Genomic DNA, 14,074 nt, shown 5'->3' with positions numbered 1-14,074 from the left:
TTTTTTCCCATTTTTGACCCTGAAAACTTAAAATTTATCAATTTCTATCCAAACCATTTTGTAGAGGTTAAAAAACAAATAATTTAGTATATTGAAGCGTTATGTAATCTTTGTTATTTGTTTATATCTATTATAGTTTCAAGTAACAGATGAATGACATATAATTGATTTTAATAGGGGATTAGGGGTAGAAAACTTTTTTTTTCAAAAAATGTTTTTGACAAAAGTTATGCATTTTTTACCGTAGAATCCGATTTTGTGATCAAAATTGGTAGTTTTCATTTAAAAAAGTCAACTTCCGTTATGAAAAAGCCACTTTCAGTCAGATTTTGGATTTAGAATTATCACTATTTGGTTGACCGTGCCCAATTTATCTAGTTCTGTATTATTTGTTGTTTGTAAGAAAAGGTCTCCCCTTGTTTTTAAAGGGGTGTACAGGTTGTTTTGGACACCCGGTATATATGTGTCCGACTGTCCATTATCATGATAACTCAAGCAAAAATGATCAGATTTTGATGAAATTTGGTACCAACATGTAAACCTATGTTAATTCGAACAAGTTCTTGAACGAGCATGATCGGACCATGGGAAAGGGATTTATGGGGAATTTAAAAGGTAAAAATTGGTTTTTCTTGTTTTTCAGCCTCAAAAACATAAGATTTCCTAATTTCTCTATAGACCATTTTGAAGACCTTAAAAAAAACAAATAATTCAATTTAGTATATTGAAGTGTTTTTGTACTGGTTACGGATAAAATGCAAAAAACTGTTAATTTAAAATTCCTATATTATATTCTTATGAAGAATAAGTAAACTGTTGTAGTTTGCTTGTTTTATGTATATACTTAGATCAAACTTGGCAAATTTATTTATTTTATCCTAAGCTATTAAGTTTTACTAAAAAACACACTTTATTACCCTCCCTATAGCAGCAAACCTATAGGTACTCGTTAAAACTAATGTTATTGAAATAGATTTAATTGAAAATCAAATCAAGTACAGTAAATGGAAATTCACCTAGTCTGCAGGCTTGCTGTGGGAGTATTATTATGTTATTATGTTTAGTATTTTTTTTTTACAAAAATAGCAAAATGAATAAACACATTAGCGGACTGTACATAAAAAAATATCTGTATAAGGTTATCAGTACACCTACCTATTTTAAGTTTGTACAGCTTTTGTATGAATTTAGTTATGTGTAGAAAGTATTTTGTATTTAAAGTATTTATTTTTTTGTATCAAGGGTGAGTAAACAATGGCTTTTATAAATATTTAATTTTTTATGTACCTGTTGTATATGTTATATGTACTATGTAGGCCTATCTTGAATTAGGCTTGTATCATAGAGTTAAACCATAGAGAAAACAATATAACCATTGGTAAAAAGTATACATATTGTTGGTACATATATTCATTCCAAGCAATCAATATAATCAATGTAGCAATCAATGTAATATACATTTTGTATAAATTAAACCAGTAAGATATATTTTGTTTGATTTATACCTAACTTTATGCAAGTACCATGTGTAGTGTTACTTTGATAAACAAAACTACTTGGTTATTTTTAGAATGAAGATTAAGTTATTTTTCCTACAGTCACGCACCCGACTAAGTGGGCTTTCTTGCACAGATTATAGTACAGAAAGCCTTAATTACTTTGGCGCACACCAGCATTCCTACCAAACAACACAAAACCGTTAACTGTCTGTTCAATAATCTTGATATTAGTACCTACATTGCTTTAGCGAATCCGCGAATCTTTATAAATTAATACGCCACACAAAATTTGTGGACTGAACTTCTCAACTGAAAGTTCGTTCCTAAGCCGACCGCCCGTTAATGGACCGGTGGTTCATTTCTTAAACGATTTTGACCATCCGTGTGAAGTCGTCTTCTGAAGATATGTCAGAGGACATTTTCACATCATCAGCGAAGAGTAGAGGAGTTCCTCTGAAGTGCCACGTACCAGTGGTGGTTCCAGAGAGGGGGCCATAGGGGCAATGACCCCCCCCCCCCGAGAATCAGGCTTTTTTATTCTTTTATTCAAGCTTTAATTTGAAAAATTGCCTTTAACATTGCCGCGCGCATGTTTCCCGCCATCCTATGCCTTCGTCCACAGCCACCTCTAATACATTAGATGTATTATCATTGATGTATTAGAGGTGGCTGTGGACGAAGGCATAGGATGGCGGGAAACATGCGCACGGCAATGTTAAAGGCATTTTTTCAATATCATGTATTAGAGGTGGCTGTGCTTCGTCACGTTATAGTCCTCGCCATCCTAAGTTGAGGCAGCCAAAGGCCGCACTAGATATACGCCGTGCGGCCTTGGGCTGCCTCAACTTAGTAGGGTGGCGAGGACTATAGTGCGTCAGTCTCAGTCATACAGTACCTCCTACTACCTACTAGTGGGTGGCTCAGTAATAAAAATGTCTTATTGCATTATGGTATAAATTCAGTGTTACATGGTACAAAACTGAGCACAAAACTTCTAACAAACATTGAGTAAAGAGGAAGAAGAACCTAATTAAAAAAAAAATTGTCAACATAACCTAATTTGAATTGAAGCTGAAGCTAAGTCTTTTAATGTGGCCGTGGCCCGCGGTTATTGAACATTTAAGTAAAGTATCACAAACTCTTATGAAACGAAAATGAAATTCTGCATCCATATTAAGCTTTCTACAACTTTTCATTTCTTGAACAAATTATAACATTTAAGAGGCAAATTTAAAAATAATTATTGTTTGAAAATAGCCTATCTTGAATCTTACACGGTAAGTTAGCCGAAGTTAGGCCTAGCGTATAGGCTATTAAGAAATTATCCCACAACAAAATTGTATTAAACCTTTTCCATCCTTGTTACCTTTAGTAACTTGTGGTAAGTTTTATTCCCTCCAATAGATTATATTATTTTATTAACAAATACAATAGGCCTAAATTAAGGGGTACACTTCCATATCTGTTGGCACAAACAACCGAATGAAAATATCGATCGATATATCGATTATTCGATATATCGGTTGGATAAGGTTAACCTAACCTAACTAACCAAACGATATATCGAATGAAACAATCGAATAATTAATATTACTCGTTCGGTTGTTTTTGCCAACAGATATGGAAGTGTACCCAAACTAAGTTAGTGGTAGGCCTAGGCTTATCAAAATATTCGGCTGCACTTTACTTTAGGTCCTACACTCATTCGAATGAAAATATTGATTGATAAGTTATAGCCTAGGTCGATTAATCGATTGTTTCATTCGATCCTATATTGTTTGGTTAGTTAGGTTAGGTTAACCTTACCTATCTAACAAAACGATATATCGAATGAAACAAACAAACCATCGATATTTTCATTTGAATGAGTGTAGGACCTAAAGTAAAGTGCAGCCTAATATCATGACTTTCAACCTCTCAGCCTTGGTCTATTTCTTGCTTCTAAGTAGAATCCTCGGGATTTCCTAATGGCTAAAGTTTACTTGTTCTCAATGTGTCTAAAGATCCTAAACTTATTGCGCTCACAGCCCAATTAAGCTTAAGTTAATTACTTGTTCAATTATACTTACCGTACCTGGTAAATCTGAACTTTCTGGACTTTTTTTAAACCTTCCTAAATTAATTGTTCCTATGATTCTAATAAACATAAAATACCATTAAAACATTTTTTTGAGGCCCAGAAACCACTGTGAATTGCAAAAATATAACTTACGTAACTACTTTTCATGGCGCGGGGAGCAAATAGCACGCCAAGGAACAAGGAGTGGAGTACGGACTAGTGAATAGGTACTAAGTTACCTTAATGGTGTAACTACAGTTCACCTACGACTGACTAGAATAGGTCCAGTTACATACAATGCCTACTTACTTATATAGCTATATTTACATATACGGTACCTAAGGTACTGTATACCATAGGCCTACATCCAAATAACAATTTACCTTGTCAAACTCCAGATATAGGCCTACCTATAAGTTAGTGCTGACCAAGGAGACAACGACAACATTTTTGATTGCTTAACTTAGTCATTGATTGGACCTAAACTTAACTCACAGTAGGCCTAGTAACTTTTAAACATAACACATGGGTAAGCAAAATCTAAGCTTAAAGACTTTCAGACTGCTGCACATGTCAGTCAGTCAAAGTTTTCAGCAAATTTTAATGAGAATAGGCAGTGTTGTTAAAAAGTGAACCTTACCTATGTTAAGGTAGGCCTTCACAAGATAAACTTAGGTAGCTGATAAGATAGGCTACATAACTTAATTATTTCATACAATGCTGTTGTTTATCATGCATTTCTCATTTTGTACCAAGTTACACTTTTTACGGTCTGAATGACTGTTGGTACAAAAAATTATGATTTTTTTCAGTATAGGCCTATTCACTAATTATGGATATGGACAGAACTGGAAATGTGATCAAAGTTCATGCTCACAACAATATTTTATCGAAGGAAGAATTTGTAAAAGAAATCCAGATTAGGCGTCAACCCGCTGTTTTGAAGGGAGTTAAAATCGGGGATTGCTGTGAAAAATGGACTCCTGAATATTTGATGCATCACCTCGGCCATTTGGAAGCCAAAATCCATGTCTCTCCTGAAAGTAAAATGGACTTCATCAATAAAAACTTCCAATACAAAACCCTGTCAATGGCCGAAATAATCAAACGGTCAGTCAAAGATATTCAAGAAGATTATTTCATTAATCCGAATGAGCTTTATTATTTACGGTCGCTGAGTAATGAACGGAGAGGACGTGAAGTAGCAGATTTGAGAAAGCAATATCCTCAAATTTCAGAAGACATTCAGATACCACCATTCTTCGACGAAGATGATTTTTTTTCCAGCGTGCTAAGAATAAGTTCTAAAGGTATTCAGCTGTGGACACATTATGATATAATGGACAACCTCCTTATCCAGGTGCAAGGAAGAAAAAGAGTTGTACTTTTCAAACCTTCCGATGTCAACTACTTGTACATGGATGGGGACAAATCCCGCGTTCTAGACATTGACAAACCTGATTTGGAGAAATTTCCTGGGTTTTTGAAAGCCCAGAAGTACGAATGCATTCTTGAACCAGGCGATATCTTATTCATCCCTGCACTTTGGTTTCACAATACGTTGGCACTCACATATGGTGTCGCTGTTAATGTGTTTTGGAAAAATCTGGACCACAGTCTTTACGAAAAGAATGACTTTTATGGAAACAAGGATTTGGTACCAGCTGCAAAGGTACGTTAGTGTTTCGATCAATTTATGTATTTCTTATACTAGAGAGGATAGGAAATAGAAAGGGAATGGACAGGATAGTTTCCGGTGAATGCTTTCTGTGTTATAAAATAAAAGCTGCTATAAAATATAAACATTTTTGCCACCAAGAGTGCTGATTGAACGGATATAATAGATACCTTTGTACCTTTGCGGATATAATAGGATATAGAGACCTTTGTCCGTCTTGAGTCTTTAAATAGTTCGGGTAATAAGACCTTCTTTTTTCAATGTCATATCAAATTACTAGTTCATAAATCTTACAGAAATCTTTATCAATAAATAAACGCACATCGACACTTAAATTTCACATGTCCTAGTTCCGCTGTGTCCGCTGTGCAACCTGCATTGGCTTGTCCCACGACTAAAAGTAACCGACCTTCTGTTTAAATATTTTCTGTAAATGTGAACTTAACACTAAGTTAGAAATTGTTTGGCGGCCTGCACATGCATACTCTCAAAACAAGGTCTTTGTGGCAGTAATTTTTCTGGTGTCCTGTCCATTTCATTTCCTGCTTAGCATAGCCAAACCTTAAGTAAGTAATTGAATATCACCTGCAAGTGCTAATGTCATATTCAGGTTTCAGACCCTCTGCTCTACCATTCCAACTGACAGTTGGCTTAAAAAACCAATGTGGTGGTTGACTAATTTGTTGCACTAAAGAGTCGATGGAGTAGCTCTGAGGGTATTCTACATTCTTGGATTCTTTTCTGTACACATGCAATCCATATTAAGTTTACTATTGTGTGGTGTTGTGGGTGTGATTAGTCAGTTAAATAAACCATATCCGGCTTGAGAAATAAGGGCCTTAGTTCAATAGGGATTGCACACAACACCCTGTGTTCCTTTTATGCACTAAGTATAGAGGATACGGTTTAGCCTATCCGCAAAGTTTAACTTGTATTTTCAGCGTATCATGTTAAAAACATTTGAAATGGATCCAAGCAAAACAAAACAGTCATTGATAAAGAATTCATTACAAATTCCCACGTCATTGGTGGAAAAGATCCTTTTTCTAGAAACCTGTATGTATATCTTTAAGTGTGCTGTTTATCATATAAGAATCAGGAGAACTAACCAGTATTCAGTATCCACCTGTAATAAAGCTGTCTATATAAATCAAAATTTTTATTTTATCTAGGTTAAATTAAAACCTAGTGGTTTAAATATTTAAAGCTTCTATTGAAATCCAAACAGAACATTCATATCTTCTAAAAGGTTAGGCAGTTTAAAATTCATCAGCTTTCTCAGTAGATACTTTTTTATCACCCAATTTACCATCACTGAACAGATAGAAACAATCAAAGTGGTATTAAAACCCAATATATCCCATCAACAATGCAGAGAAGCTAGAAACTACCATAAGTTAATTCTCCTTTCAAAAAAGTTAAGAAATAAAAATGCTTGTATGAAAAAATGTTATGAAATAAAAATGCTGAAAAAAATATGTGTGATTTCAGGCTTTTCAAAATGTAGAGAATGCTGTGAAATTGTTGAGCGTGTTGCCAGAACAATACAAGGACTTCTATCTGAGGCGATGCATGAACAACATGTGCAAACATCTGAATACTACTTCCCATCATCACTCAAAATGACTTACAAATCATGCAGTCAGAGGTTGGTATTTTATTTGATTATTGTCTTTGTGAAGAGAAATAATTAATTATTGATATCTCTGTGTCTTAATTAATTTAAAATTACAACCTCGATACCATGGCTTAAACGGGAGAAGCCCGGTAGGCTGGATTTTGAAAGACCCCCGCCGCAGCTAACCTGCAGACTGAATGAATGAATGAAGGAAATTAATTAAATGAAAAAGTGCTTTAATTTAAAAAATAAAATAGACCTACTTTTGTACAATTAATTGATTTTCTTAGCACTAAACACAAAAATAATCATGAAGACCGTCTGTTGCGGCTGACGTACCTGGTTAGTGGTTAGCACTTAACTTAAATCAAACAACAACAATAATGAAATTTGAAAAATACATAGGTTCAATACACTTTCAGTAATATATTTTTCCTACAGTTACCTAACAATGTACATGTTCTCTCACTGATTTGAGAAAGCAAAGTGGCCAATTCGCTCATCAGTGAGACAATGTTAACATTGTCTCACTCTAATTACTTTGTCTCACTCCAGATTTGCATCGTGAAGGCACGAAATAGTGAGCGCGTAACATGCAGTCAACGTCGTATGCGCGCGAAATACGTTGGCAGCACTGGCTGTAAATCAGCTGGTCAGCTGTTGTACTGTTGTATTTGTCACTTCGCATTAAATGTTATGTTAAAAGTTCACTTCTGTGTAAAAATAGGTTATGTTTCTTCACAAATTTATTTGTTTTATGGTAACTGTAGGAAAAGTATAATGTGCAACTTGAGTTCAAAGTACAATTGCCTCACTCGAGAAACCATTCCTCACTCGCCTACGGCTCGTGAGTAAGGATTTCTCTCGTGTGAGTCAATTGCTCACTTTTCTCACTAGTTGCACAAATAACTATTACACTTATACTGTTGACTTACAAGACGGTAAATACATATAAAAGTTGGTAAGTGGTGATCGATTTCGATTGGACAATCCAATCATTATCAGACCCAATAGGCGAATGGGTTCTGATGATATTCGCCTATTGGGTCTGATAATGATTGTGGTGTCCAATCGAATTCGATCACAACACAAAATAGGTAGGCCTATTAAAAACATAATAACGGTGAATCTAAAGACAGATAATTTAAAATTAGGAATTTCTTGCTTTAAAGTAGCCTACTCCATTTTCAGGCCTGATACTCTGAAATAAAATTATTTGTTTATCACTGTTTTAGAATAATAAACTGAACAATCAGTATTTTCTCCAAAAAATAATATAGGACTTCGTTTACCTAAGTTCGTGTGACATAGGTTAACTATATATACAGTTTTTTAATGTATGATAATACCATAGACTAACCAACACAAATAGATACTGTATCTCATCCCATTGTAAGTTTTGAAGCTTGTTTTTCGAGTCTAGTTCATATCCGGTGACAATGATCGCTAGTGTTAACAAAATTTTGTTTATATTTTAGGGTTAATTTCATAATTTGTGATGTAGGCCTATGGTATGGTTATATAACTAGCAGACGAGGTATCTTGGTTATGATTAGATTGTTGTATTTTAAGTTAAAGTGGTTTTAAATGTCTGAAATAACAAGAAATAAATTGTAGGTAAATAAAAAACTACCTCTACAGTGCACTGGACAGAACTACTGGTAACAATAAAATTGGCTTCAGCTGTTCCATAAGGATGAGAATTATACTAAGGGAGTATGTTTTTCATAGACAACAAGAATTTAATATAGACTGATAGCTGTGCTGCTGTTACCATAGGTTCTGGCGCACACCGCTGGGAACGCCATGTAGTTAGGCATACGCGCTACGTAGCTACAAGGTGCTCCAAACGGTGTGGGCCAGAACCTATGGTAACCGTACCACGGCTGACAGTCTATATTTAATTCTTTTTGTCTATGGTTTTATCTATACCAACAGTTATTTTATTTCCAGATGCACTGAGATACAACATACATGTGAAGAATGGCTCTGGTTTCTAAAGAATTGAAGCAACTCTCACTGCCAGTTCTGTCTACTCCTGGAGATACAAAAAAATTGATATCAGATGAGGAAATAGGAGTGAAATACTTTGGTATTGTATAAATAAGACCCACACACAATGCAAAATGAATTATCACTTTAACACGAATTTGAAATTTGTTATTCATTCTTTAGCTAAACAGTAGGTACTGTATAAAATCCGTTTACAAGCAAGAAGTTGCTTTAGGCACCAGTAAAATAAAAATAAATAAATTGCATTCAATCGTAACAGTGATTGAAAGATTTAAAGAAAATAACCTTACCAATTTTATCAGGCTAGTTCTTTAACACTGTCCAAGTTTAACCTACCCTAACCTAACCAAATAACAGACATTTGTAACACACCGGTCACAAAATGGTCCATGTTGTAGATTATTGCAAAAGTAGGCTATTCTTATAATACCAAAGTACTAAACTACACACAAAGAACTGAATGCTCTACAAAAATCGGGTAACTAAAACTGGTCTGATGAGCTATAGTTTTGTGGATTGCCAAAAACACTATTTATTAACTTGTAGATAATTTGTAATTTTATTAGGGTCTGTTGAGTTTATCGCTCAATGAATTATTTGTTATAACATTATTATTTTTACAGGTGTTATTATATTTATTTCATCTTCTTATTCAATAAAGATGTTCAAGATTTTTAACATGTGTTTTAATTGCAACTTCACCCTTAACCGCAGGGAGGGGGGTAGCTCAATTTTTATTTCAGCTGCGGTTTTTCGCAGGGTTTTTCGTTACGTACAAAATTGAACATTCTATTGGCTGTCATGGCGTGACGTCACTCTCTTCTCTTGAGGGAACACCATAACCCCAACGAAACGAAGTGCAGCCATCGGTGTACGTGGCGTAGTAGATAGATCACTCGGCTAATGTCCAAGAGGTAACCAGCATAGTTGGGAAAATTAGTCAAAATTTCTAACTATTTACAAGTATTAGTTAGTCCCGTGAAAACTAACTGATAGAAAATAAAGTTAGTTTTCGTAGAAGTTAGCTTTTTGTGGGGCAGTTGTTTTTAAGGATTTCGTATGTAATTAAATAATTATACATCTTGGTTCCTAATCTATATAATATGAGTAAAGTTTGCACACAATGATTAAAAAACGGCTCCTACGATTTCCTCCAAATTGTTGGAAATATATTAGTTGTAGGCTAAAAACAATATCCAATCTTCCAAAATTAAAGATTTTGATTTTGACTATCGCATGTTTTCCTATACAAAACTTGAGAAGAACTGTAGGTAGTGAATCTAGGCAATTGGGTCTACTAATTAAGGCATCATTGAACGATACCCCGTTTGAATCTATTGCAGAATAATTTGTTTTTCATAAAAAACTTAAAATTAAATTTTAATACTTTTAGCATTAGTCTTATGGACTGTCAAGTAGCTATGACAGTGTTACGAAAAAGTAAACAAATGGATTGTAACATATGCTTGTAACAAATGGTCTACAGTACAGTAGCCCATTACAAAATTCAGTATAAAGGAAAAGGACATTTCTATAAATGCTATTGAGCATTGCTTATATAATACATTTGTATTGTGATGTATTACTAACCAAATGGATAATTAGGACTGTTCAAAAACATTAAGTGTTTCACTGCAAAATATTATGTACACTGATATTGAACTTAAAGTCTAAAGGAAAGGCCAATGACATTTTGTTGTATTCGACGATGCGCCGCAAGAATTTATGCGTTATCTTTAGGGGCTAATGTCCCTACAAGCCACTAGTTATCTGATTATTTATATGTAGAAGTATTTTAAGTTGACATTTGTAGTACAATGTATATTGTCTGACTACAATTAAAGATTTTGATTTTGACTATCGCATGTTTTCCTATACAAAACTTGAGAAGAACTGTAGGTAGTGAATCTAGGCAATTGGGTCTACTAATTAAGGCATCATTGAACGATACCCCGTTTGATTTTGCGAGGCTTCAAACACTATGCTTTACAGGGTTATTTGTGTTTATGACACTAAAGTGAGGTACGTAGAACAAATGATCTGTGACAATGATGTGATCTTGTGTTAATTGTTGTACATATCTTTTGGTAATGTAGTTAGTAATTAATTTTCTCGTATCCCAGTTCAAACTTCAAGTCCTTTTTCACATTAAACTGGGTTTTCAATAGGCTAATAGATTTTATGAAGAAACAAATTTTACTTTCAAGAAATTACAAACTGCACTTTTTATTGGAAGTAATGCCACTTGAAAGTAAATAAATAAAAAGTTATTTGAAAAAAAAAATTATGATAACATGTTTTACGACTGCGACTATTATAGTCGCTCTGCCACTTCACAAACACGTAAAAAGTAACTGAACCATTATTGTTTTAAAAGTGTCATGTAAGGTTGTCGAAATTATATTTACATTATAAAAAAATGTATTCCTATCACGCTGCAGTGGTACCCGTTTCTTTGTAGAATGAACATATCTCTTGTCATTTTTGAAAGTTTGGCGGTTTTGTGAAGCGTATGGCACAACTGACTTTGCTAGAAAATTCTTTTCACTTTTGTGCTAAACATTGATCCGCCCTTTGTGGTACCAAGTTCATTTTTGTAATAAAATGAAAGTTTGTAATCTTATCTTCTGGTGTATAGATTAGTCAATTTACAACAGTTTTTAACCATAATATTTTGGGTGAAACAATTGATACAAAATTGTTGAGCTGGTGTAGTCTTCTTTTTGTTTAGGTGTGTGTTCGATCCATTTATATTTACGTTTTTGTATTTTAGGTAGTTGTTTGTACTTTTCCTAATGAAATGATTTTAGGTTACTTGTTTAGAATAATTTACAATTCAACGAAGTTTAACTGGAAATATCCGGTTATATACAGAATACCAACTCAGGTTTGAAGAAGGGCCCAATATTGACTCAGGGAAATGGAGCAGAATCTTTGATGATAAGATACAATATAAACTCAGTCTGTATAGGTTGCCAACTTTACTCCGATGGCTTTACACTTGAAACTTTCACTATCAAGCAATATGTGGTTTGGCTATAAGATTTTGGTGTTTTTCTTAAAATTCATTGAATATCACAAAAATATACTGGCTTTTATAATAATGAATCATACCGAAGTATGTATACATTATTATAAAGCTAAAAGATGGTGTGTGTTTAGTTGTTCCTTTGTCTTGGTCTCAACCATGCATTAATTACTGGTCAGATTGGGCTGAAATTTGGCATGATGATAGCTAACATATAGGCCTTTTTCTTATCTAGAAAAATTCTTCTAGAATTTTCTCTAGAATCTTCTAGAGTAATTCTGGAGTTTCCCATATTTACCTTGTGAGTATCCTTTAATCCTATCATATATCCTATTCCTTTACTCTTATATGAGCAATGTTTGCTTGTTTGTATGTATGTATATATGCTTGCACAAAGATCTCGACGGCTTCGTAGATTTCCTTCGAATGTTGTAAATAATTATCTGGCTTAAAGACGTGTTTACTGCAGTTACAACTGCAAACAAAAATCTAATTACGGAACAAAATGAAATTGAAAGTCAAAATTTTTTAACATTGACCTTATTATGGGTTGCCAAGTAGTTGGTTGAAAAAAATAACAAGGAAAAGTAAACAAAAGACTTTTAACTTGTGTTTATAATAATGCATCCAGAGTAAAATAGAAAATTTTGTAATACAGGATAGTGGAAAAATATCAGTTGTAACTATTAAGCAAAGATTACACTGAAGATTATTTAATTTAGGGTACAATGGAATTCACACTCATACAGTGTGTTAAGAAAGTCCCGATACAGCCATATATGTTTTTAACCAACATACAATGATAAGGTGGAAGAAAATCTTTAATGTAAGCATAAGTTGATATACGGCAAATATAATGCCGCAAATCTGAAATCAAACGGGCAACCAAGTAAAAAATTAGAGCTATTGAAAGACGCATTGTATTTGCATTGCTATATAAGCTACAAAGCACAAAAAAACCCTAAAAAAATTTGATTTTTTTTTGGTTGCCCGCTTAAAGTCGGTAAAAAATCATAAACGTATACATAGGTCGATATGCACATAAAATTAAAGTAGAAAACAATGCCACAAAATTTTGAGCTCAAAATAACAACTGAGTAAAAAATGACAGCCGTTCAAAGATTTAATATGGCAGATTCAAGATATCTTTGAACGGCTGCCATTTTCGACTAGTTTGTCCTCAAATTTGCGGCATTGTATTTTACTAGTAAAGACCTTCAATTTGATGCACATATCAACCTATGCTTACATTAAAGATTTTCTTCCTACTCCTTTGTGGGCCGTCCCCTTGGAGGAGATGAAAATTAATAATTGCTCAAAAGGTATGTTTTTATGATAAATATCTAGATAAAAAACTGTACCATTATATCTGTTAGTTAAAAAAAAGTTGGGCCGTTCCTTTACTTTTTTAACACACTGTATACCCCATAGATAGATGGATGTAATTAAACATGACATGTCACAAATATTTCATATAACCATTTTTAACCACTTGTAATAAAAACAAATACCCGTACACATCTTTGAAGGATAAACACACAAGGCAGGATGAACTGAGCTAGGTCCAAATTATCATACATACTGTTTTCCTTGACGTATCATAAAACTGTTAACGCAATGCTTTATTCTATCAAGTGGGGCCTTGATTCTATACCTTTAATGTGATATTTTCAGTTATATTGAATCAACTTTATTTCCTTAAAGTTAAATTTTAGTACTCCATTATAAAATTTTCGTCATTACGTAGACAGTTTTCATGGTTAGTTACGTCTGTTTTAAAGGGGTTTTGGCATTAATTACATCTGGGCGTTTTGTTAAGGGGTTTTCATTTCAAGATTATGAATCAACCACTTGACGGATTTTCAAGATTTTTGCTTTATATATTCATGATTATATTGTAGATAATTTTTAAAGGAAGGGATTGTCGACACCATAATTTTAGTTTGGGGTTTCAGTTTTTTAGCGAATTTCCCTATAGGGAAGTAGCTACTACCATAGGTGGCATGGTAAAACCTAGGCCCGGGACCGATTTACTTTTTCATTTTGATGTCCCCAGAGGCCAAAAACACCATTCGTTCAAATTTTTATATATGTATATCTTATAAGTATAAAAGAGGGTGTTTGTATATATATTTGTTTGTTTGTTTGTTTGGCAGTGATAAACTCAGACACCGCTGAA

General features: G+C 33.7%; 1 protein-coding gene across 2 annotated transcripts; it reads left to right on the top strand.

Moving 5' to 3' along the window:
- The first annotated feature begins 2,588 nt into the window (after positions 1-2,588).
- On the top strand, positions 2,589-9,545 carry LOC129005718 (tRNA wybutosine-synthesizing protein 5-like). 2 transcript variants are annotated; one of them, XM_054434699.1, is made up of 4 exons: positions 2,589-2,776; positions 4,376-5,230; positions 6,728-6,884; positions 8,808-9,545. In XM_054434699.1, the coding sequence occupies exons 2-3, from the start codon at positions 4,391-4,393 to the stop codon at positions 6,860-6,862; spliced, it is 975 nt and encodes a 324-aa protein (XP_054290674.1). In that variant the 5' UTR covers positions 2,589-2,776; positions 4,376-4,390; the 3' UTR covers positions 6,863-6,884; positions 8,808-9,545. The 2 variants fall into 2 exon arrangements, with proteins under 2 accessions (XP_054290674.1, XP_054290673.1); XM_054434698.1 differs by having other exon boundaries at positions 4,371-5,230.
- Positions 9,546-14,074: the final 4,529 nt, after the last annotated feature.

Source organism: Macrosteles quadrilineatus, unplaced genomic scaffold, assembly GCF_028750875.1.
Source record: "Macrosteles quadrilineatus isolate MER2022 unplaced genomic scaffold, UCM_ALF_1.0 Scaffold_31__1_contigs__length_1484076, whole genome shotgun sequence".
NCBI classification, from domain to species: domain Eukaryota; kingdom Metazoa; phylum Arthropoda; class Insecta; order Hemiptera; family Cicadellidae; genus Macrosteles; species Macrosteles quadrilineatus.
This window is presented reverse-complemented; position numbering and strand designations above follow the sequence as displayed.